The sequence below is a fragment of the Panthera leo genome, chromosome D3 (assembly GCF_018350215.1).
Source record: "Panthera leo isolate Ple1 chromosome D3, P.leo_Ple1_pat1.1, whole genome shotgun sequence".
NCBI lineage: Eukaryota > Metazoa > Chordata > Mammalia > Carnivora > Felidae > Panthera > Panthera leo.
In genome coordinates, this window is record NC_056690.1 from 28,272,725 (window position 1) to 28,297,414 (window position 24,690).

At 50.3% G+C, this 24,690-nt stretch overlaps 2 protein-coding genes and 1 long non-coding RNA gene across 6 annotated transcripts in view; 1 reads left to right on the forward strand and 2 right to left on the reverse strand.

The window, feature by feature from the left end:
* The window catches only part of LOC122204062, a 57,835-nt gene extending 50,100 nt beyond the window's left edge, over positions 1 to 7,735 (reverse strand). The window contains exon 1 of the long non-coding RNA XR_006195460.1: positions 7,591 to 7,735. This is a non-coding gene — a long non-coding RNA (uncharacterized LOC122204062). The remainder of the gene's footprint in view (positions 1 to 7,590) is intronic.
* A 3,258-nt stretch (positions 7,736 to 10,993) lies between these two features.
* CLDN5 (claudin 5) lies at positions 10,994 to 12,878 on the forward strand. The gene is made up of 2 exons (XM_042910291.1): positions 10,994 to 12,483; positions 12,578 to 12,878. Exon 1 carries the CDS (start codon positions 11,561 to 11,563, stop codon positions 12,215 to 12,217), a length of 657 nt encoding a protein of 218 aa, XP_042766225.1. The 5' UTR covers positions 10,994 to 11,560; the 3' UTR covers positions 12,218 to 12,483; positions 12,578 to 12,878.
* Positions 12,879 to 15,503: 2,625 nt separating this feature from the next.
* The window catches only part of CDC45 (cell division cycle 45), a 33,602-nt gene continuing 24,415 nt past the window's right edge, over positions 15,504 to 24,690 (reverse strand). For 2 of the 4 annotated variants that reach the window (XM_042909967.1, XM_042909965.1), the window contains 6 exons: positions 23,761 to 23,899; positions 23,594 to 23,677; positions 21,872 to 21,990; positions 19,268 to 19,344; positions 17,236 to 17,302; positions 15,504 to 15,634 (listed from right to left, as the gene is read on the reverse strand). In XM_042909967.1, the coding sequence (XP_042765901.1) occupies positions 17,238 to 17,302; positions 19,268 to 19,344; positions 21,872 to 21,990; positions 23,594 to 23,677; positions 23,761 to 23,899 (484 nt within the window). In that variant the 3' untranslated portion in view covers positions 15,504 to 15,634; positions 17,236 to 17,237. The other 2 variants (XR_006195119.1, XM_042909966.1) reach the window with 2 other exon arrangements.

Below are 24,690 nucleotides of genomic sequence, written 5' to 3' on the forward strand. Positions count from 1 at the left end.
TACTGCAGGGGTGCCTGGGTAGCTCAGCTGGTTAAGAATCTAACTTCAGCACAAGTCATGATCTCATCATTCATGAGTTCCAGCCCTACTCTGGGCTCTGCACTCTCTCCCTCTCTCTCTTCCTCTCTCTCTGTACCTCATAGGATTTTCTTTCTCCCTTTCTCTCTGCCCTTCACTCCTTCATGCTTGCGCTCTCTCTCTCTCTCTCTCTCTCTCTCAAAAAAAAAAAACAAAAAACACCTGTATATATAGACTACTCCATCACCACAAAGATCTGCTTTCTACTATGCCTTCATATCCATATCCACCCTCTCCCTCTGCCATAATCCCTAACCCCTAGGAAACACTAAACTGTTTCCATCTCTGTAATTTTGTCATTTTATAGAAATGGAATCAGAGTATATAGCAAATCGCGGTTGGCTTTTTTTCATTTAATACCCTTGAGATCAAAGTTATTGTGTGTATCAAGGGTTTGTTGGTCTCTTATTGCTGAGTACTATTCCACACTATGGTTGTGCCATAGTTTTTTTAGCCACTAACCTATTAAGGGACTTTTGCATTGTTTCCAGTTTGGGGCTGTAACAAAATAAAGATGCTATTAACAATTGTGTACGGGTTTTTGTGCACTCATAAGTTTTTCTTTCTTTGAAATAAATGCCCAGAATTGCAATTGCTGGATTATAAGGTATACACTACCATATAGTCCATGTTTAGTTTTTTAGGAAACTGCGAAACTGTTTTCCAGGGTGGCTATACCATTTTATGTTCCCACCAGCAATGTGTGAGAGATTCAGATTCTCTGCATCCTCACCAGCATTTGGTGTTGTCATTATTTTTTTATTTTGGCTGTTTTAATAATTGTAATCTTATTTCATCCTTAGATATATAATGATCATGTCATAGTTAAAAATTTAATTTTAATTTCCCTAATAGTGATTTGAACATCTTTTCATTGGTTCACTTGCCATCCTTTTTGGCAAAAGATTTCTGTGTGTCTTTTGCCCCATTTCTTCTTCTTTTTTTAATGTTTATTTATTTATTTTGAGAGAGAGAGCATGAGTAGGGGAAGGGCAGAGACAGAGGGAGAGAGAGAATCCAAAGCAGGCTCTGCACCATTAACACAGAGACTGATGCAGGGGTTGATCCCATGAACTGTGAGCTCATGACCTGAGCTGAAATCAAGAATTGGAGGCTTAACTGACTGGGCCACCCAAGCACCCCTGCCCCATTTCCAATTTGTTTGCTTGGGGGGGGGGGGTTAATTAAATATTTTCATTTTTTTAAATTTATTTATTTATTTATTTTGAGAGAGAGAGAGACAAGGCACAAGTAAGTAAGGGACAGAGAGAGAGAGTTGAAAGAATGCCATGAGGGGCAGAGAGAGAGAGTGAGAGTGAGAGACAGAGAGAGAGAGAAGTGGGGCTCACCTGAACTCGGGGCTCAAGCTCACTCAATGTGGGACTTGAACTCATTAATGGTGAAATCCTGACCTGAGTCAAAGTCAGATGCTTAAAGACTAAACCACCCAGATGTCTTTTTTAAAATTTATTTTAGAGCAAGAGAGATCGAGCACGTACGAGTGGGGGAGAGTGGCAAAGAGAGAGAGAGAATTTTAAGCAGGCTCCACACTCAGCGCACAGCCCAAGGTGGGGTTCTATCCCATGACCCTGGGATCATGACCTGAGCTGAATTCCAGTCCAATGTTCAACTGACTGAGCCACCCAGGTGCCCCTATATAGCTTTTTTTTTTTTTTTTTTAATGATCAATTTTCGGAGTTCTCGACATATTGTGGATATTAGACCTTTGTTGAATATGTGGAATGCAAATATTTTCTCCCACTGTGTAGCTTGTCTTTTCATCTTTTTAAAAGTATCTCCAGGTGCCTGGGTGGCTCAGTGGGTTAAGAGTCTGACTCTTGATTTCGGATCAGGTCATGACAGCATGGAGCCTGCTTGGTATTCTCTCTCTCCTTGTCTCCCTCTGCCCCTCCCATATGTGCACACATGTTCTCTCTCTCTCTCTCTCAAAATAAATAAACAATTTTTAAAAAGTGTCTCACAAAGAAAAAGTTAATTTTGGTAAAATTAATTGGTCATTTTCTCCATTTATGAGCATGCTTTTGTATCATGTCTATGTCCCAAAGATTTTCTCCCGAGTTACTTTCTTTTTTCCCCCTGAGTTAGCTTCTAAAATTTTTTAGTTTTACATTTTACATTTAAATCGGGATTCATTTTGAGATTTTTATTTTTTATGGTGTGAGGTTTAGATTCAGGTTGGTTCCCCACCCCCTGTTGATATCTAATTGCTTTAGCATATTGTTGAAAAGATTATCCTTCCTCCATTGAGTTCCTTTTTATTTTATTGTGGTAAAACTTACAATCACATAAAACTCATCATTTTAACAATTTTTACAGTTCAGTGGCATGAAGTACATTCATATTGCTGTGCAACCATCACCACAGTCCATCTCCAGAACTTTTTCATCTTCCCAAACTGAAACTCTGTCCCCATTAAAATTCCCCATTCCTTCCTCCCCTGGCCCCTGGCAACCACCATTCTGCTTTCTGTCTCTATGAATCTGACAGTATATACTAGGTACCTCCTGTTAGTGGAATCATACAATACTCTTCCCTTTGTGTCTGGCTTAGTTCACTTAATGTAATGTTCTCAGCCATGCTGTAGCATGTTTCAGAATTTCCACATTTTGGCTGTTATGAATAATGCTGTTATGAATATTTGTGTACAAGTATCTGTTCAAATTGCTGCTTCCATTCTTTTTGGGCCATTGAATTGCCTTTGCATGCTTGTCAAAAATCAGTTAACTATACTTGTGTGAGGCTGTTTCTGGGTTCTCTGTTCTGTTCCATTGAACAATGTCTCTGTCCCCTAATAAGCAATATATTAACATCTATATCATAAGTCTCAAAATAAAATAGAGAGATTCTTCCCACTTTATTCTTATTTTTTCAGAATTGTTTTAGCTATTTTAATTTATTTTCAAGTTTTAGAATAATCTTGTGTGTATCTATAAGGAATCTTGCTGGGATTTTGAAGGGAATTGGCATTATAAACATCTTTGTCACATTGAGTCTTCCAATCAGTGAACACACAAAGCTTCTCCATGTATTTAGATCTTTGATTCTTTTCATCAGTGTTTTGCAGTTTCCAGCATACAACTTTTGTTTGCATTTGTTAGATTTACATCTATGTACTTTGGTTTTTGAGGGATTGTAAGTGATGTTGTATTTTTAATTTTGGTTTTCATGTGTTCATTACCAGTGTATAGAAGTGGAAATTGATTTTTGTACTTTGATCTTGAATCTTTGTATTTTGCTGAATTCATTTATTAGTTCTAAGGCCTTTTTTAAAAAGTTTATTTATTTTGAGAGAGAGAGAGCACATTTGAGAGCGGGGCAGAGGCAGAGAAAGAAGGGGAGAGAGCCATAAGTGCAGAACCCAATGTGGGGTTCGATCCCACAACCGTGAGATCATGACCTGGGCCAAAACCAAGAGTCAGATGCTTAACCAACTGAGCCATTCAGGCGCCCCTAGGCCTTTTTTTAAAAAGTTTATTTATCTTGAGAGAGAGTGCATGCATGAGCAAACATGAGCAGGGGAGGAAGAGAGAGAATTCCAAGCTGGCTCTGTGCTGTCAGTGCAGAGCGTGATTCAGGGCTCAATCCCATGAACCATGAGATCATGACTGGAGCTGAAATCAAGAGCAGGAGGCCCAACCAACTAACACTCAGGCATACCTATCTAGGACTTCCATAGCTGGATGGAAGGTTGTTGCTTTTTTTTTCTTTAATGGCCCAGAATATGGTCTGTCCTGGCATAGGTTCTCTGGGCACTTGCAAAGAATGTATATTCTGCTTTGTTGGATAGTATTATATAAATGTTGATAAGATCCTGTTGTTTAATAGTGCTGTTGAGTTCTTCTATCTTCTTTCTGATTTTCTGTCCATTTGTTCTATCAATTGTTAAGAGAGGAGTTCTGAAGCTTCAGCTATAATTATCAATTTGTCTATTTTTCCACTCAGTTTTATCAGTTTCACATTATTTCCTAGCTCTTTTGTTTGGTGCAAATGCATTTGTGATTGTTATGTCTTCTTGACACGTCCACCCTTTGTAATTAGGTAATATTTTCCTCTGTTTCTGGTAATTTTCTTAGTGAAGTCTACTTTATCTGATATTAATACAGCCACTCTGCATTTATTGGATTGATGTTTGCTTAGTAAATCTTTTTTTATCCTTTTGCTTTCAACCCACACATAACATTGTATTTGAAATGAGTTAGTTTTAAATAACATATATTTAGGTTATATATTTTTGTCTGCTCTACCAATCTCTGTTGTTTAACTGTATTTAGACCACATACATTTAAATCAATGTAATTAGAAGGGTGCCTGGGTGGCTCAGTCAGTTAAGTGTCTGACTGCAGCTCAGGTCATGATCTTGTGGTTTGTGGGTTCAAGCCCCATGTCAGGCTCTGTGTTGACAGCTCAGAGCCTGGAGCCTGCTTCAGATTCTGTGTCTCCCTCTCTCTCCGCCCCTCCCCTGCTCGTGCTCTGTTTCTGTCTCTCTCTCTCTCAAAAATAAACATTAAAAATTTTTTAAAATAACGTAATTATTGATATGATAAAGCTTAAGTCTGCCACTTGATATTTGTTTCTGTTTGCACTCTCTCTTTTTGTTTCTGTTTATGTTTCCTGCCTTCCTGTGGTTTACTTAAATATCTTTTAGAATTCCATTTTGAATTATCTATAGTGTTTTTTTTTTTTTTTTTGAGAGAGAGACAGAGACAGAGAGACAGAGAGAGCAAGCAGGGAAGAGGGGATAGAGGAAGAGGGAGAGAGAAAATCTTAAGCAGGCTCCACACCCAATGCAGAGTCTGACACGGAGCTCAGCCTCATGACTCATGAGATCATGACCTGAGCCAAAATCAAGAGTTGGACACTTAACCAACTGAGCCACCTAGGCGCCCCTATAGTGTTTTTGCGTGTATCTCTTTGTATAGCTTTTTAATGGTTGATCCAGGATTACACTATTATACACATAACTCATCAAAGTCTACTGGTGTCAATATTTATCAGTTGGAATAAAGTGTAGAAACCTACCTCCCTTTATGTCCTTTTATCCTCCCCTAATTATAGTATAAATATCTAGATATCTCCTCTACATAGACCAAAAACCACTTGAGGCAGTGCAATAATTTTTGCTTCAAGCATCAAACATAACTTAGAAAATTCAAGAAGAGAAGGAATCTATTATATTTATCAGGATTTTGCTTATCATTTTCTTCTTTCCTGATATTTCAAGATTCCTCCTCTTATCATTTTCTTTCTGTTTAAAGAACACCCTTTAGTCATTCTTTTAGGGTACATCTGCTGGTGATAAATTTCTTAGTTTTCCTGCATCTGAGAATATATTCATTTCCCTTGCATTCTTGAAGAATATATTCAGATATCAAATTCTGGGTTGACATTGTTTTTCTTCCAGCACTTAAAAAAATATATTACTTATCCTGTTCTCCATGGTTTCTGATGAGAAATCTTTGATCATTTGATTTGTTTTCGCCCTATAGGTGAGGGTGTCTTTTTTCTCTGATTCTTCTTAATATTTTTCTTTGTCTTTAATTTTCAGAAATTTAATTATGATGTGTCTTGGTGTTGATTTTTTTGGGTTTATCCTGTTTGGAATTCGGGCAACATCTTGAATCTGTAGGATTTTTGGTGTTGTTTTGTTTGCTACATTTAGGAAATTTTCAGCTATTATTTCTTTAAGTACTTTTTTTCTTTTTTTAAAATCCCTACCCTCTTTCTCTTCCCCTTTTGGAACTACAATGGCATGGATGTTAAATCTTTAGTTATCATCATACATTCATCATACATTTCCCCAAGGCTTTCTTTTTTTAATTTTTCCAGTCTACATTCTCTTTCTTGCTTAGATGCAATAATCCTATTGTTCAAATTTACTTATTCTTTCTTCTATCCCCTCCATTTTGCTGTTGAGCAAAACTCTAATCTTAGTTTAGTCCCATCTACCTTGGTCAGAATGGGAAGCCCTCCTTGGCATGAGTAGAAGCAGAAGAAAACTATAAGAAAATATAATTTAACTTGTATCTTCTACATATAGAAGGACTTTTTAACAGTTAAAAATAAAGGTAGGTAGGGGCACCTGTGTGGTTCAGTGAGTTAAGCATCCAACTCTTGATTTCAGCTCAGGTCATGATCTCATGGTTCGTGGGTTTGAGCCCCATGTTGGGCTCTACACTTGTAGTGGGAGAGATTCTCTCTCTCTCTCTTTCTCTGTCTCTCTCTGTCCCTCCCCAGCTCAGTCTCACTCTCAGTCCCTCAAAATAAATACATAAACTTAAAAAAAAAAAGAAGGCACAGTGAGAAAACCTAAATAGATTCAAATACTCAAAAATTCAAATTTCTGTAACATCCTGAAAAAAATCAGTAACAGATTTCATAGCAAATGGCAAAAGGTATGTGCCACATATATGACAGCACATAATGTTTCTAACATATAAAATGAGAAAAACATCAATTCACCAAAGAAAAATTCGCCAGAGGAAATAAAAATAAGCAATATAAATTAAAACAAAATTTTAACACATTGCTATTCAAAGCAAGTTAAAGATACCATTTTCTGCCATCCAATAAGTAGACTTTTAAACTGTGGATACCCAATGCTGGTGACAGGCAATGCAAATGCATACTCAGATAAGAGGTCTATGTGATACAACCTCCTGGATGTGAGCTAAAATTCTTGGAGGAATTTTTCCTTAGGAAATCACTCAAAATACCAAGACCTACTTTTGCAGCAGTATTATTTACAACAGAAAAATCATCATTTATCAAAGTATGTCTTGAGGGATGATTGCATAATTAATCATCATCATTAATGTTAATCCAGCATTCACCTTGAGCTAGGGAACACTGTCCCCTTGACAGCCCCTTGACAACCCTTTGATGTTAAGTCCCTTATCATCCCCATTTTACAAAACCTCAGAACAGATTTCCCTGGTCACATCCTGCTCCTGGGAATGGTGGAGATAGATTCTATCCTGTCTCTGTCCAACCCCCAAGGCCATCTTCCGGGCAGTTAAAAACAATAGTAATCATGAGGGTGTTTTTAACAAAGTGTAGACATGCTTATTATATGATGCTAAACAAAAAAGGCAGGTCTAGAATCACTTTATGATTTTAAGTGGAAAGAATATAAAATTGTTGTAAAATGCAGCATGCAGAGAAGGAAAGAATCGGAGAAGGAAGTGGTTTAGGGAGAGAAGGTGGACGGAGAGGCCATGGAGGCAGTGCAGGCATGAGGGGTGAGGAGTAGGAGTGGGGTGGAGGACTACTTCTGGTCCCTGGAGGCACTACTGCCACGGGCTAGCCTCTTCCATGCTCCCAAGGGCACCCTGGCCTATGCAGAGACCACCATTTGGTACAATCTATGATGTCATCAGGGGCCTACAGGACCCTGGGTCTCTGTCAACCAGAGCTCCCTGCCCTTCACTCCCCATCCCACCGGGGAAGTAAAAGCCACAATGCCCTCCAATTTGAGCAAATAACCAGTGGCACCTGTTCTGAGGACTGAAGTCAGATGAGCTGCAAAGGTCAAGGGAGCCAGGGAGGACATCTCAGGAACCCATAGAGTGATCAGGAATGGCAGCAGAGGACCCAGGATTGGTGACAGCCTCCCCTCCAGACTTGCAGCCTCCATTGTGAGGTCTTTGTTATCAATGGGGAAAGTAAGACAAGGAGAGGCCAATTCACTAGTTTGAATTGTGAATTCACTAGCTGTTTGTCACAGGGTGCTCTGCATGTCATCACAGGCCCTGTGCCCCTAGTAGGCCCCCAGAGCGGGCCGGATGATGTGGGGATTCATGCTGCCTCTGGAAGCACCAAGAAAGGGCACCAGGAGGTGTTCTGTGATCAGACACTCTACAAACATCTGCTGCACTGAGGGAAAACATCCTTAACTGTTTCAAAGCCAAAAGATAGAAGGAAGGTTGTTTTTCACTTCCTGTGCAATTAAATTGGCTACTTGGAGCTTCCCAAACCCCAGTCCCTAGGAATCAGGAGCCTAAATTTAGACTGTCCTTGGAAGGTCACCAGATCACCCCTGGCTCTGGGTCAGTCGGCAGCTGCTCAAGATAAACTTTACTTTCTGCTGACTCAGGCCTTTCCCTCACACAATTAATGAGATCCTGCTGCACTTCCCCTGGGAAAGCAGAACAATAGCTGTAGATGAGCAGGTGGCCTTGGCTGGCACACTGGTCTGGGAGCTCCTCTCCAGAGATCAGGGATTCATGGCCCTGCCCAGGCCTGGACCCCTCTGACCTCAGCCTGCAGGCCCTGGCCCACTATCTTGCCCCAACCTCACCGGGCTCCATTTGCCCCCCCAGTCACCGTGCTCCTTCCCATCTCTGGACTATGACATGGAACTTCTTTCCTGGATCTTGGCTGAGCTGTCACCTCCTCAGAGATGGCTTTATCACTCTGCATCACACTGTCATCTCTTTACCCCATGGCCATGGGCACATCTGAAATGGCCCTACCCAGTTACTGGTTGAGGGCAGGAGCTTGCTGGGTGTGTTCTCCACCCAGAGACCATACTTGGTGCACAGCAGGTTGTAACAAGACCACCACGAGTGGAAGGAAGGGCAGGTGCACACTCACGCCCCTCCTAGTTCTGGGCTGGGCTTTCTCTGTGCTGCTCTGGTTCCACCAAAGGCCTAGGCCACAACCAACACAGTGGTGTTGGGATAGAAATCAGACTGTGATAGGTGGAGACTGAAGCTTTTCCATCAAGTCCCCAAGATACTATGAAGCTGTCCCCAAAGAAACAAGGGCTCACTGGGGCCACCCTGGGGTGCCAGGCTGGAGATGGACCCTGGGAGAGCCACGGTGAAGGAGGCAGGTGGGCAGGCAAAGGGGGAGATCCTCATGCTGGCTGCAGCTCCAAGCTGGCTGGAGGGGGTGACAATAGCCAGAACTCAGCCACAGATCACAGGAAGCGCCTTGCCACGGACAGATGCATGAAGATGGTCACTGTGTGGAGGCTCATTCCTGGATACTGATGGGGAAAACCACTAAGCAGAAGAACGGTTCTAACTTGGGCATCTGAGAGTAGGGCTGGGGGACAGAGGCAGAAAGACATCCAAGAGCAAGTGATCTCAGCAGCACAACTTAGAAGATGAGCAGCCCCTACCTGAGGGACACACACTGCAGGCAGAAGAGGCCACGAGTGAGAGCAAGATCAGCCTGAAGGCCTAGAGAAAGGCAAATGTGGATGGAGCACGGAGTGTGTGCTGCTGGACTGGCCAGGCCCAAGGCAGGCAGGCAGGCAGGCAGACAGGCAGGCAGGCACACATCACCCTGGGCAGCTCCCAGGAGTCAACGCTTTGATCACTTTGTCATGTGAGCCATGACAGGTTTCAGGCAGAGTGTGACCTGGGAGAGGAGCCTGCAAGCATGGCCTGGCTGCTCTGAGAACATACTGAGTGGGCAAGGATGGGGTCCAGACGGCCTGAGGAGGCTACAGCAGTCATCCTGGGAAAAGAGCAGTGTGGAGCATGGTGGGGGACTTGGGCAAGGTCCCTGGACTCAGGCCCAGAGGGAGCAGGATTGGGAAGGGGGTGAGTGGTGTAGCTGGGCCCCCTGGAGTGGACAAAAGGAGGGGATGTCCAGGAAGGTCTGCGGGGTGGAAGGGGAATGGCCCATGAGTCTGCAGCGGGAGGGAAGCAGTGAGGTGATGGCTGGGAGGAGGCGGTGGTCCTCAGAGCCCCATCCTGTGCAGGGATAAGGAGGTTGGGGGTAAGGAAAAGGTTAAAACTTCTCCCCTCTCCCCACCTTCACACACAGGGCCCAACAAACTTGCCTTGGGTGCCTCTCCATGCTAGCTGAACTGGGCATTGGCCTTATCTCAGAGCCAAATGAGGGGGGGAGGAGAAGGAACCAGGTCCCAGGAAGGACAGATTTATCAAAACTCCTAGGCTGTGGCTGGCCTCAGTGTCAGGCCTTCTCTGTGGAGGGCCCTGTCCAGCAGCACCAAGCACCTTGGACCAGAGGAAAGAACCCAGGTCCCAGACACCTCAGTCCAAGACATTACAGATTTTGCTGGAAACAAAAGGGCTGATGGGGAGTGGGGAGGGAGCTGCCAGCAAGGGGCTGGTGCCCTCATGGGGTTCTGGGCTGCAGGGTCTGTTGCCCCCACCTGAGTCTCAGGGGGACCCAGTGTCCATCCCAGCGGGCCTTTCGAGAAACGGCTGGGCCATTGTGCAGAAGAATGCCCGGAAATCCCGCGCCTCCCGCCTCCAGCGAGGATGGGGGCTCTTCCTCCTGGCCAGGAAACTCCAAGTTAGCTTCCGGAGGGTGGCCTGGGGCCTGGGGTGCCAGGGGTACCACTGCCACTGGTGGGAGGGCAGAGCACAGCACCTCTGTGTCCCTTGTGTTTCTCCTCTCTGAGGGCTAAAGGACGCCCCCAAGCCCCCCGCCACAGGCTGCTCCTAGGAGGACAGCATGTTTGTTGAGTCACTGGAGAACACTGGGGACTTCCTGAAAGTGGTGTCGCCTGAGCTGGGCCTCAAAGAATGGGGGATGGGAAACATCTCAGGAAGAGCAGTAGCCAGCACAAAGGTTGGGAGGTCCGGGAATCCCCAGCGTCAGGGGCAGAGTGGGGGTCTCCGGAGGCGGCAGAAAGGCCCCTGTTCCACCTGCTTCATATTGGGGAAGGTGATAGAGTGAGTAGTGGCGCTGGGCAGGACCTTGGGTTGGAGACCCACACACGCCTGCCTGGACTTCTGGTCTCTGGGAGACACAGTGCCAGGACTCAGAGAGGAACTGCGCAGTAAAGGTGCAGAGAAGGGACTGCGGATGCGACTGGACTCCAGGGCGAGATTCCTGGAGTAATAGGAGGAGCTGTCGGTGGACAAGAGTCTGCAACGCAAGCCTCTGCAAGGCGATGATGGTGAGGGGTAGAGTGGAGCTGGCTTGGGTGGTAGAGACCTTCGGGCTTATTCCTGGATGTAGCCGGAGAAGTTGGTGCAGTCATACAGCTCCCTGAAATGGAGAGGCTGGGACACAGGGAGTGGGGGCCCGCAGAGCGCGCGTCCAGCTACCCCAGGTCAGTCCGGAGCCAGCTCTGGACAAGAGCCGGGCGGCGGCCGGGAGAGGAGTGGTCCCCGCGCCCACCGCTACCCCCGAGGCAGTTGTTTCCCTAACTCCGGATGCCGGGGGCGGCTGTGATTGGTTGAGGGTCGACGGCCGGTGCACGGATTGGCTACTCGCGGACCAGGGGCTGGATCCGCAGCGCAGGGTCCGCCCCCGAACCTTCAAATGGGAAGCCCCCCCAGGAGGCGCCCGCAGTTCTGAGGCGGTAGAGCAGACTTGCTGGAGCCGCGGACGGGAGGCGGTGAGCCGGCAGTGAGCCGGGCGCAGAGGCACCAGGGCCCTCTCAGGCTACAAAGCCGCTCCACCGAGGCACCGCCGCGCCCTCCCGGAGGCCCGGAGGCCCGGGGGCCGTCGGGCGCCCATCTCGCCTTCAGCCATGGGGTCGGCCGCGCTGGAGATCCTCGGCCTGGTGCTGTGCCTGGTGGGCTGGGTGGGCCTGATCCTGGCGTGCGGGCTGCCCATGTGGCAGGTGACTGCCTTCCTGGACCACAACATCGTGACGGCGCAGACCACCTGGAAGGGGCTGTGGATGTCGTGCGTGGTGCAGAGCACCGGGCACATGCAATGCAAGGTGTACGATTCGGTGCTGGCGCTGAGCACCGAGGTGCAGGCGGCGCGGGCGCTCACCGTGGGCGCCGTGTTGCTGGCGCTTGTCGCGCTTTTCGTGACCCTGGCGGGCGCGCAGTGCACTACCTGCGTGGCCCCAGGCCCGGCCAAAGCGCGCGTGGCCCTCACAGGCGGCGCGCTCTACGCGCTCTGCGGGCTGCTGGCGCTCGTTCCGCTCTGCTGGTTCGCCAATATCGTGGTCCGTGAGTTCTACGACCCGACCGTGCCCATGTCGCAGAAGTACGAACTGGGCGCGGCGCTGTACATTGGTTGGGCCGCTTCGGCGCTGCTCATGTGCGGCGGCGGCCTAGTGTGCTGCGGCGCCTGGGTCTGCGCTGGCCGCCCCGACTTCAGCTTCCCGGTCAAGTACTCCGCTCCGCGGCGGCCCACGGCCAGCGGCGACTATGACAAGAAGAACTACGTCTGAGGGCGCTGGACTCGGCGGGGCCCCTCACGCCGGCCACTCCCGCAAGCGGAACGACTGGCCAGGGGCGTCGTGCATGGACCGCAGCCTATGCTAGGTGGTGCGGCGCACAGTCTCTGCGGAATGGCCGGTTCTGCGCCTGGACGCGGCGCACCGGCCGACTGAGACCTTTCACGCGCCCGCAGCCCGTTCTCTTCTACGGCCACTAGCCGGGCCCTGCCCGGAACAGGAGCCACGCACTTGGAAGGACTTGCTCGGTTTCTTTTTCGGTGCGCAGAACTTGCTCCGATGTGAGTGGGGCGCGGAGTTCCTTAGGCTGAATGGACAATGGACCGAAATGCCGCTTTCCTCCCCAACCCTCAGGGTCTTGGATCCCGCCATCCTCCCCAGCGGCTCCTGCTGATTCCAGCCAGGCAGACGGAAAGCCCAGGGACCCCAGCCTGGACTGCCGGAGGGCTGTATACAACCGACCTTTACCCCAAGATCGGGGCCTGAGCCCAGGGGGCCTTGAAAGACTTGGCCTGGACCTCCCTGCCTCACCCTGGCAGCTCCCCAGGAGAGGCTTATGGGCACTAGATCCTGCGTGGGGAGCTAGGGCCCTGCCCTCCTTTGCAGCTTGTGGGGGAGGGTAAGAATTTGCTTAGTAAATGGTTTGAATACCCTCCCACCTGTGTCCTGTCCTCTGTCCAGTCACTGCCAGTGCCCAGCAGCACCCCTCATCCACCCACCCACCCACCCACTCCTCCTTGAAAGGCTTTTTTGGAGACCTCCCAGGGCTGTCCCTGGGACCCAGAAGATGTATGGCCTTATCCCTGGTCCTCCCTGCCACTCAATCACCTTCCCACTGGATGGGAAAAAGAGCTACAGCTCATAGCAACCCAGGAAGGTGAGATCTGTAGTTAGAAGAGCCTGGGGCAGGAGGGTGATGCAGACCCCAGAAGAGGATGCAGGTTGGAAATTACTCCCCCATCCCAGGTCCCCCAGCCACCAGCCAGAGTGTGGCATTTTCAGATGCAGGAAGTGCTGAGGGTGGGCTGCCAGGCTGCTGGCCTTGAGGAGAGGCCCGGCTCCATGCACCACAGGTTGGGTGTTTTCCACCAGCGCTCTCAGGGCTTGCCTATCTGTGGATCACAGCAAATGACCAGACATCTGTAAAACACTGACTGGGACCTTTCAGTCAACAGTGCAGCAGGAACAGGCAACTCCAGGATGTGTGCTTGGCTCCAGCAGAGCTAGCTGTAGGTCCACAAGCACGTTGCTATGGGGAGGAGGCACTTGTGCAGGTTGCCCAGAGAGTGCCCAGGCCAGGCTCCAGACCCTTGTCCTGGCTCTTCTGCCAGTCAGCGCAGACTCTGCAGGGCCCGTACTCATGTAGCTGGCCTGGCAACCAGCCCAGAGTTGTACTGACCATTAGCACCTCTGTGCCAGCCCCTGCCAGGAGCACCCTGTGTAACCTTCCTCCTGTGAGTGGGACCCCTGGGAGCCAGTACTTGCCTGGGCCAGGAAGTCAGGGGTTGGGGGGGGGGGGTGGTCACAGGAGAACAGAGCACACCAGAGTTATCTATTGCAGTCACTGAGAGCTCCTTGCTTCCAGCCCCATTCTAGGTGCTTTGAATGAAAGCAGTTTTACTTCTGCCAAAGGCCAGGGCAAAAGACAGCCGTGGATGGGGGGAGGGAGGGATCTGTAGGGAGGAGCTCCAAGCCCAGGCAGCAGAAAGGCTTGGCATCTGCCCCCAACCCTGGCCTTGGGGACCCTGTTCAGAAATGCTTGGGCCAAATCCAGTGGCAAGCAGTCTCCCAAGCCTGGCCAGACTCCCCACTGTAGGGAAGAAGAACCCAAGAATATGGGCTCAGGACAGCTGCGACGAACACTGCTCTGCATCCCAGGGTTTGCAGCAGAGCCAGTTGAGTTGAACTATTGGGTGGCCTGAGCTCCTTGCAATGGGATGAGCTGCAGCGAGATGGGTCCCATAGCATAGAGGTCCTCAGTAGCCACCCCCGGGCCTGTGCAGCCAGGACCACAGAACAACCCTCAAATGCAAGAGTGTGTGAATCTGGGGCCTTGGCTCTTGGTGGGGCTGCTGAAACAAAGGTCCTTAACTCCTGGGGCCAGCCACACTGGTGTTTGGCCAGGAGTGCAGGCCCAAGGCTACATCCCACACAAGCCTAGAGCTTTCTGACTCCTTTGGGACCCAGGCATCAGCACAGTCCCAATGATGTGAATGGCCAAGGTGGGCAGTTTGAGGGCCCTGAGGAGTTAGGCTGCTGCTGCCTGACTCATGCCAGGCCAGCCAGGAACACATTCCATTTACTAGAGGTCAGGCAGGAGGAGCCAGCCTCCAATGCGGCCAACCTTTCCAAAGGTTATGCCCCTTTCCAAAGTTCACCCTTAGACCTAGCCACCCATGTCCTCAGTTCCAGGCCACTGGGGCTTTCCACCAACTTAAAGCCTACCCAAACCACTCTGCTTCCTCCTGCCCAGGGCCCCAGGCACCACACCCAGGTGGCTGTGTCACTCTAGCCTGCTTCCCTGGCACCCTCACTCCAGGCAGAACAGCCAGATAGCCTCAGACACTTATGTCAACAGCTCTCTCTTACCTAAAGGGCAGGAATGGCATCCTCCTTGCCTCCAGATTCCCTCAACCCTTGCCAGGGCTCTGGGGACATCTGGGAGAGTGGGACCAGCAACTGATCGCACAGCTCCCGACTGAGAACTCTTGCTGTTCTGAAGACTCTGAAAGTTGCCAAGGTCCTGTCCTGCTCGAACCTTCTGTGACCCGGATGCCAGTTAAGCCATCTCCGTCCAGCGTCCCTTAGCCAGCCACACCCTTCCCAGGTGAGGACTGTGCCCTTGCTATCTGCTTGACTCTCCCAGTAGCCTGGGGGTGCTGTGTGTCTATGGGGGTGCCAGGACAGGAGGTGCTGGAGGGTAAGATGATGGCTGTGGGAGGGTGGGCCTGGCAGGGGGACATGGTCAAGAATGTGGGCTTGAGATGTTGCCAAGGCCAAGTGGACAGGAAGAAGTGATGGGAGAGCAGAGTGAGGTCCTGGCTGGCATCACTGGGCAGTGGTCAGCGCAGGAAGTATGTAGAGGCCCAGGTGCTGAGGCACCCGACATCCACCCCCCCTGCTTTCCAGGGAGCCTGTAGGCCACCGCCCCCCACATGCTGTTTACTGCTGGGCCTTGAGGTTACCCAGGACACAGGAAAAGGCTCCTCCACATCCACAGAAGGCTCAAGACAAAAACAAGTGCTGTCCCTATGACCAGAGCCAAGACTGAGGCACCAAAGCTAAAACAAACATTTTATTCCATTAAAAACCCACTGTGGGTGTCTAAAACCATGTCCATAACTTATAGTCTAAATAAAACCCAGTTAATATAAATTAGGAGAAGGAGGACGCATCAGAAGAAATCAAACTCTAGAAAAGAAAAAAAAAAAAGTAAATTTCAAACAATTCTAACGTCTTTCCAAATTAAGCAAACTGCTCAGGCCTTGCCTCTGACATGCTGGGCTTGCTTCTGAGTAGCCTCCACCACTCACACAGGTGAGGAGTGGTGACCATGGGTGGAGGGCCGCCCCAGAACTGAAGTGCCCACTGGCCAGGTCCAGGCTGTCATTTGCTTGAGAACCTCCAAGGCCTCATGGCCCTCCACCACTATATCGCCCTGCAGACCCTGCCAGTGCCCTGTCCAGTCTCAGCCCCGTGGTACCTTCACAAGGTTTCTCCCCTGGCCTGGAACGTCTCCCCGTACTGTCCCTCCACCCACCTTCCTGGCTGGCTCACTGTGCACACTGTCATGGTGGCAGGGCACACAGCAGCAGTGGCATCACTGAGCAGGCCGCAGGGGAGGAGTATGCTTGAAATACCAGCCCCCGCCCAAAAGCCCCCACTTGTAGCCTTTGATTTGGGTCATAAACTTACACCTTGCCCCCATCTGAAGGCTCAGTGCTCACTGTCCAAGGGGTGTTAGCCCCACTTCAGATGAGGAACCCGCCATAGCCTGGTGAGGTACCCAACAGACCTTGCTGAAGACCCGAAGGGTCTGAGTCCAAAGTTCCTCCCCAACACGAGCCCCTTTATGCCCTAGCCTACTCTGAAAGAGGGACTCTGGGGTCCCTGAGACCCCCTATATCATTCTCAGCAGAGCCCACTGGGGCCCTGACAGGGGAAAGGCACCTGCCCTCCACAGTTTCCAACTCACTATGGATGGTGGGGGAGCGGGAAGACCCTGGGCCAGAACAAGGGCACCCCTACCTCAGAGTCTTGACAAGGCCTGTCTACCACAGCAGTGGCTCCAGCCCAGGGCTCAAGGAGATGCAGGGCTGAGTATGAGCATCCACTGTGCGGGGGGGCCCTTCAAGAGAGATGGCATGAGTGGCACTGGAAAGAGCCCCGGCTGGTGAGCATCACTGTGGACTGCCAGTGACAGCCTCATGCTGGTGCAGGCCCACAGAGATGACATTTTATAGTTATCGATGAGTGGCTGCCAATAGCTTTGTTTTCTCCTAAGTCAAATGCACAAGAGCCTGGATAGGAGCCTCTGTGGGCTCTTGCCCAGACCCTGATACAATGCTGCAAAAAGCAGCAAAGCTCCAGGTGTCCCTCCCCTGCCCCCCTCACCCACAGGGGTCACCCTCTTTCCCGGCAGTGCCAGGAGGCCTGCATTTCACTCACTGATGCCCAGCCCATAGTCTGGTCAGGAGAGGGTAAATGCCAGCTCTTGCTGAAGGAGTCCCAGGAAGCTTAATGAAATTAGCTCTTTCAAAAATGCCCCGTTGCGGCACTGCCGCCAGCCCAGGGACATCCTTGGGAAAAATGTGTTGGTCCCAAATCTTAGAACACTGCTTGGGTCTGAAACCCAAGTAGAAAAGCCTGGCTTGAGGAGGAAAAACTCAAAGCAGGGAATGAGGGGCCCTCTTTACACTTCAACAAGGCTGGCTTTGTGGCAGGGCCACCCCCAGCCTCTTCTGGGGAGCCCCCCTAAACTCTCCAGCACCCACCCCTCCCCCACATCTCACCATCAGGACAGGAGAGAAACAAGTGCATCCAGAAACTTGCTCCGATCCTCTGCTTTCAGTTCAATTACTGAAGTAATGAAAGAAAAACACCTCATGAGGTGGAGGAGTAGGGCTGAGGGTGAGGGAGCAGTAGGAAAAACAAGTCAGGGTGTTTGAACTCCTTCTTCCGAGTCATCCAAGATGGGAACCACCCTCCAGCACATTTCAAAATGTACTCAGCTCCTTGAGGCCTGGAAATTTTTGAACTCAGAGGTTGTACTTCACTGTCCGTATTTAATCCTCAGAAACTGCTGACTGCCTGTTAGTGAGGCTAGCTGGGCTTATAGTCTATGGGGAGGACCCTCTGGGCAGCTAGGAGACTGGCAGTGACAGCAAGGGGGACATGGGATGTGACAGTTTAGAACAGATCTAGGCAGAGACAGGCCTTCCCATCCTGCTGGACACAGAGCCCTGCCCCATTGTGGGTTGCAGGAGGCCCTGAGTCTTGCTCTGGCCAGTCTCTCGGCTTCAGTGCTCTCTTCTGCACAAGGGGGACACGATGTGAACTACCTCCATTTCTGGGGGCCATCAGACTCAGACAAGCACATGGACCCTCATCAAACAGGGCAAAACTGGACCAGCCTGGTCCTGTGAGCCATCTGGAACCCCAGGCCCAGTGTACCCAGGTGGGTGCTGGCCTGGCTCCCTCTGCCGTGTCCCTCCTCACTGCTCTCCACCCATGGGGGAAGCCGAGTAACTCCCAGCCCGCAAATCTTCTGTGAGAAGCTGGGACATCTTGCAGGCCAGCCAGCACCAACATCTCCCACATTGTGTGTGCTGCTGCTGGGGTTGAACCCACCCAACATAGAGCCACAGCCCAAGTGGGCCCAGCATGAAAGAGCTGGCTTTATATGACTGAGACAGCTGGGATAAACACTGGGTCACTGATGGCAGGGACTCATTGTAACAAATCAGCTGATGGTGATGAAAGACACTGTTCTTTCTCACAGATGGGGGTTATGGGCTGAAGTATATTCTCCCCAAGTTCTTGAGTAGAAGGCCTAGCCACCAGCGCCTCAGACAGCATGTGCTTTATTTGGAGAGTGGGCTCTTGAAGGTGTTTAGGTTCAATGAGGTCATATGGGGGAGCCCTAATCCAGTCTCACTGGGGCCCTTATAAGGAGACAAAGACACAGACGCAGAGGGACGACTGTGTGAGGACACAGCCAGAAGACGGCCATCTGCAAACCAAGGAAAGAGGCCTCAAAAGAAAACGACCCTGTGTACACTTTGATCTTGGACTTCAGCCTCTAGAACGGTGAGAAATGTACTTCTGTTGTTTAAACTTCCTAGTCTACGTATGTTGTTACGGCAGCCCGAGCACACTAATACAAAGGGTGAGGGGTCACCATGTCTGTTTTACTTAAAAATCTGTCAGTGAGAATAAAAAGTAAATATGGCTAAATGTCAACCATGTTCCATGCTGGCCTATGGAGAAAACTGTGGGGTGTTGTGGGGGGGCACTGGCCAGCTTGCAAAGCCACCCCCTGGACTGGGCTCTTCCATTCTCTGGGTTCATGCAACATAAGGGTGGGGCCAGTACCTGGGCTGTCACAGGACTACGTGGGACCCTTCATGATAACACAGATAAGAGCTGCTGGCCTGCAGTGGTGGCCAGCATAGCCTTGGAGGCAGTGCTCTTGGGTTGCCATAAGCCCTGTTTCCATACCCACAGAAGAGGCAGGTGACCCTGATGGGTGAGGCTGGCCCAGGAGGCTCTAGAGGCCAGTCCTCGGGACTCCTTCGTGAAGTGGTCTCAAGGGCTGGACTGTAAGGCCGAAGCCAGGCTTATGGCTCTATGGGCAATACCCGTTCTTTCTCTGCCCTGGGAGCCCACCAGAGGCAGGGGCATCCTAGAGCTCCCTGAGCCACCTGGTCCGGGGCTGGCTCCGAAAAAATGAGGGCTGCTTGCAAGGTATTTCTAGCGATGCCAGCTTCCCTAGTTCAAGGCCAGCGCTGACCTTGAAAGGGCCCCAGTACAGCAAACTCTTACCTGAGAGGTCAAAATGGTTGTGCAGCGTCCGAGAATTGGTGCCCTCTGCTGCCTTCTCAAACGCCCGCCCAAAAAAGCTGCAGACATATAAAAGGTCTGTTGGGAACCCATCCACTGTAATGGACCTTCCTAAGTCCCCAGAACAGACATTAGACTTGGCCCAGACTCCTCCCTGGCCGCCGGGTCTACCTGTTGGCACTCATACTCCTTCCTGGGCCACTGTCCTCTGAGGTCTCACCCACACTCACTAGTCACCTTCTCTTGCTGCTGTTCAGCATCCAGCTGGACCTTGTTCAGCCCTCAGGGCATGAGTGTCCCTGGGCACCTCCCAGGATATGCCCTGACTTAGCCTCTCTCATGCCTGCCACCGTGCTGGCAGCTGGGACAGGAGAAGCAGAGGCTCAATGGGAGGCATGCTGGGATGGGAGTCTCGGCCAAGGCTGGGTCACACACAGGGTGGAGATGGGAGGAGCCTGCAGGGCCGGGCTACAGTGTGCGGCCACAACTCAGGGGCGCAGGAACATCAAGGGTGCAGGTGTGCGGCAGGGAGGCACACCCAACCCCTGGGGGCTCAGGGTTGCTGCAGGTAGTAAGGGCTGGCAGTGGAGGGAGAGCATCACGGGGAAGGGACTCTTGGGCTGGTCACAGTCAAGGAGAACAGGAAGAGGAGGGGCGAGTGCTTCAAACCTCTGTGGCAACTCTCACTCAAGACTGCATACCAGCCAGAGTGAACCACTAACCACAGTCACATACAGCAACAGATTGATAGCTGGAGTGAGGACGCAGGCAGCTGTGGTGGCCTGTGGGGGAAGGGCTTGCTGGCTGTCTTGAGAACACAGCCCAGGAGCCCCTGGCCAGCTCCACCCCGTATGACTGAATCCAAGACCCATGGCATAGCTTTGGAAAGCAGCCCAGCAACATGGAAGCATTTGTCTTAAAAAAGTCCATTGTCTCTCCCAACTTGCTACCTAAATGGCCTTTGCAGACACAAAAGGAGGTCAAAGCTCACAAACCAGAGCTAGGATTGATCCAGATCCAAGACCAACGTCTTCCACAGCAGAGGCCAATAAGAGCTAACTGGGAAAACTGAGGAGCACAAGACACTAGTGGTCCTTAGTCCCCAAGCTGCCCCACTTGGGGGCTAGGTGTCTTGCTGCCAGCTGTCACTCAGTATCTGACCAAGGTCACCTCTTGGGATGTGTTGGGGAGCACTGAGACTCTGCCAGAGAGGCAAAGGATGGTCACACATAGCCCCTGGGATTAGTCACAGGGCTCTCTGGCTATGCAGAGCATGAAGGGGGCAGCAGGGAGAACTGGGGAGCCCCTCAAGGCCCTGCCTGTTGGCCAATACAATGTCTGGATGGAGTGGGCAGGAGAAAACCTGACCTTGATGCAGGAGGAGAATGAGAACCCAGCCCAACAGATGCAGGGAAGACGTTTAGAAGACGGTGGGAGAAGCTTCTCAAAAGCACAAGAAGATGAACCTATGCATTCACAAACCCACTGGTACAATGTCCATAATAACAAAAAGTTAAAAACAGCCTGAATATCCAATAGAAGATGACAGATAAACTGTCACCTTCATTTAACAGGTTTCCTACTGCTTTAAGTCACTTTTGAAAAAACGTGCATAAAGGGCTGATACTCGGTAAGAAAACAAAATGCAGAAGTACACCACTGACGAAAGTCCAAAACATTTCCTAGACGCTAAATAAAGGTTGAAGGAGGACAGGGAGCCACCACCCCACAGTCTGGGTGACTACAGCAGTTCTGCAGGCTTCTGCTGGCATTCGGGCGGTAGGGGGGGTGATGGGGGGGGGTGGTGGTGTGCTGGATTCTCCACCTGCTGCCCAAACCATGGGGGTGCAAGTGAGCTCAACTTTGGAATGGCAACTCTGTGCTGGCAGGTAGGCAGCCTGGGTGTGCACGCCCCTGCACACACTCTAGTGAATGATCTTTGGTATTTCAGCTCTTACAACTAAACTTTTAAATGTTTGGCAAATGCCTGAAGTGGGGATTTAGTGAATAGTGACTCTGACTCACTGGGGTGGGGGAAGGGATGGGAGACACTGCCTGGATCTCCTCAAAGGTTAGTGTGAGGCCCAAACAAGATGGTGATCACTCATGAAGGTTTTGAAGGCATTGTACAGAGTTGGTCTCAAGGATCCTTACAGGTGAAGCCTAATTTCTGGGGTGGCTGACCTGAAACCCCTCAGATTTTCAGTATAAACCATTTGTACCTCGGAAGAGGGTTCTGGCCCAGGAAGGGCTGGGGCTCCTGCCCAAGGCCACACAGAGCCAGGATACCTTATCACACCTCACTGTAGGTGTGGAGCCCATTCTGGATCCTGGAAGAGCCAGCCACTCTTGTCTGGGAGGCCTTGAACAAACTAAAAGAATTCAAAAGTCCAGTCAAGGGGTAAGGCAGAGGCTCAGTGGCTAACCTGCAGCCCACATATTTAAACCCTCACAGTCCCGCCACATGGTGGAAAAGGCTATCCTTGGTGTGGCATTGAGGGCAAAGATCACCCAACTCAGCAGAACCCATGGGCCAATGACACCCCTTGAGATCCCAACTCCCAGGAGATGCAGAACCCAGCTCACTTCTTCCTGTCTGAGCTGTCGGTCTCTGGGGGGATGCCCACCACAGTCACAGTGCCCTGCTCCACACTCAGGGGTGCGGCCATCACCAAAGGCAGCAGCTTGCAGCGCCGGTTCTTTGTCTGTGGAGGTAAATTGCACCCTTAGTCACAGCCCCATAGGGCAAGCGCACCACTCCATGCCTAGAAGCTCTAACAGGGCCAGCCACCCACCCTCCAAAAACCTCCAGGAGCTTTCTCTCACCACAGATGCTCAAGTCCCCATGCAGCTGCCCCCCCACGCTGTGACACCCTATTCCTAGCCTCCTTCTGTGCCAGTGTCCCTTGGTTGTTCCCTCCCTCACCTCCTTTAGGTCCTGAAGCAGTTGTCACCTTCTCCAGGAGGACCCCCCCCCCAACCAACCCCCCTCCGTTAGCCTGCTTCAGCTTCTCCATGGCGTGCCACCATCTGACACCACACATAATCTTTCGTCATCTGTCCCCTTGCCAGCATGCATCCGCCTTCAACATGGAGACTCAAGTGTTTCCTTCACTGCTGTACCCATTGCACCCATACCCTATGACAGAGGTGACCAACTATCCTGATTTGTCCAGGACTGAAGGGTATCCAAGGGTCATTGGTCACTCTATGATATCAGAGCCTGGCTGGTGGTGACTGCTTAAGGAATATTTGATAAATGATGGGTCCTGTGAAGTGGATATTCATTCATCCATTTTACAGATGAGGAAACGAGGCCAGAGATCAAATAATTGACCTCACATCACACAACTGGTAAACAAGGAGGCTGAGATTTAAAAGAAGCCTAGACAGGGGCGTCAGGGTGGCTCAGTTGGTTAAGCGTCCAACTTAGGCTCAGGTCATGATCTCGTGGTACGTAAGTTTGAGCCCCATGTCAGGCTCTGTACGGACAGCTCAGAGCCTGGAGACTGCTTCAGATTCTGTGTCTCCCTCTCTCTCTCTGCCCTGCCCCCACTCACACTCTGTTTCTCTCTCTCAAAAATAAATAAACACTAAAAAAATAATAAAAGAAGCTTAGACAACTTTAGAGCTCATGTTTTGTCCCTAGTCCAACTTTTGTCATTATTTGACTGTCCTCACATAATACTCAGATAATCATTTTATAGGTCAGTTCAGTGGTATGAGATAATGTCAACATCCTATTAAACATTTTGTTAAGAGTAGCCCCCAGTGTAAACTGTCATCCAGGAAGCAGAGTAAGACTTTGATTGTTGACATGTGTGGGATCATCCCTTTTGTGATCATACCCAGGGGGTGTGTTAGCCTGATGTTAGCTGGGTAGGGGTGGGTGTCCCAGGCCAAGGCAAAGAAGGCTGTTAGGCCATACAAAAGATGGAACCACACATGGAAAAGGGAAAGCCAGCCCAGAAAACAGAGTTTTGCTAGGAAGCAAGTCTGTGCTACAACCAACTTCATCTCTCCCTGATCTGCCACAGTTGAACATAAGCCATAGCCTCACATTCTCCATGAGGTCCCTTCCTACTTGTCCAAGAGACCAGGATGGCCAAGTAACAAAATCAGAGCTTCTAGGAACTGGAAGATTCCGAAGGGTCAGCTGAGGAAAACACAGCTCAGAAAAAGTGAGTGTTTTCCCCAGACCCCACAGCTGGTGCACGGCCACCAGTACCTCAAGGCCAGCCTCTAACGCCTAGTCCAAGCTCTGCTCTGGGCATCTACCTTCTGGCACCCACCCACCCAGTTCCTCACCGAACACACAAAGGACTTCAGCAGGTGTCTGCTGAGCAGGCTCAGGGATGCTGGCTTGGAAAATAGCACAATGTCCGGAGTGCCCTGCAGGGGAAGGACACAGAGACAGTCAGACGGGGCTGCTGGCAGGCGTGGCCTGGTGCTCAGCTGTCCACAGGAAGCCTGACCTCCATGAGGGAGCAGTAGAGGAAGGGCCCCTGGGAGATGACAAGGTTGGTGCAGAGGCAGCTGGCGATGGTCTGCTGCGTGGCTCGCAGCTGCTTCTTGGCGAGTTCCAGGCCATGGTAGAGTTTGTCCAGGTTACTCCTGTAACACGGCAGACACACAGCTTCAGCATAGAGTCACAAACAGAGCACTTGGCTCCTGGGAGGGTATATGGGGATGAGAGTTTCTTTCTTTCCCTCCTGAGTTCCCTTTCATATGAAAGGAAGGAATAAAACATACATAAACCCAGTGACAAACATGAGATGTGGGAGGGGCATCAGAAGACAGGAAACTGAAAGCCAACAGAGGGAAGACACTGTCCAGCAGGACCTGGAAGGTGTCCAGAGGGCTCTGACAGAGGGGCCAGGGCAAGGTCCAAGAGGAGAATCAGGGACACCTCACCTGACGGATGGATTATTACCCTTCCCCCCACGAAAGGAGGGTTCTCCTCTAAATACATTAAAATGAACTCTGTGGAGAAGTGCACCAAGAAGTTAAAGGTCTCAAAGTGTCATATTGGCTCTCGACCTGCCAAGATGAAGCAATGCCTTCTAGCCTGTATGTTATACCCAAAGACCCAGTGCCTCACCAGGTTTCCACAGCTCCCCCTCTTGATCATGAGGACCACCAGGTATTTGAGAAATGCCTATGCCCAGAAAAAGTGACCCTAGATGAAACAGAGATAATTTGGAGAACAAAAGAAAACTTGAAATGAATTCTAATTAAAATCTTCAAAGGAATTTGGGCAACTAAGGTATTTGTAAACCAGTAACAGGATGCCATGAAAAAGGAACAATCAGAAACTCAAAGTGTTTGTGGAAAGTAAAGTGATTGCAAAAAAATAAAAAATTCACTCAAAGGCTAGAGGATAAAGTCAAGAAGCTTCCTTAACA

What these genes read in the sequence shown, in the direction of transcription:
- CLDN5 (XM_042910291.1), top strand. Translation starts at nt 11,561, where the DNA reads ATGGGGTCGGCCGCGCTGGAGATCCTCGGCCTGGTGCTGTGCCTGGTG.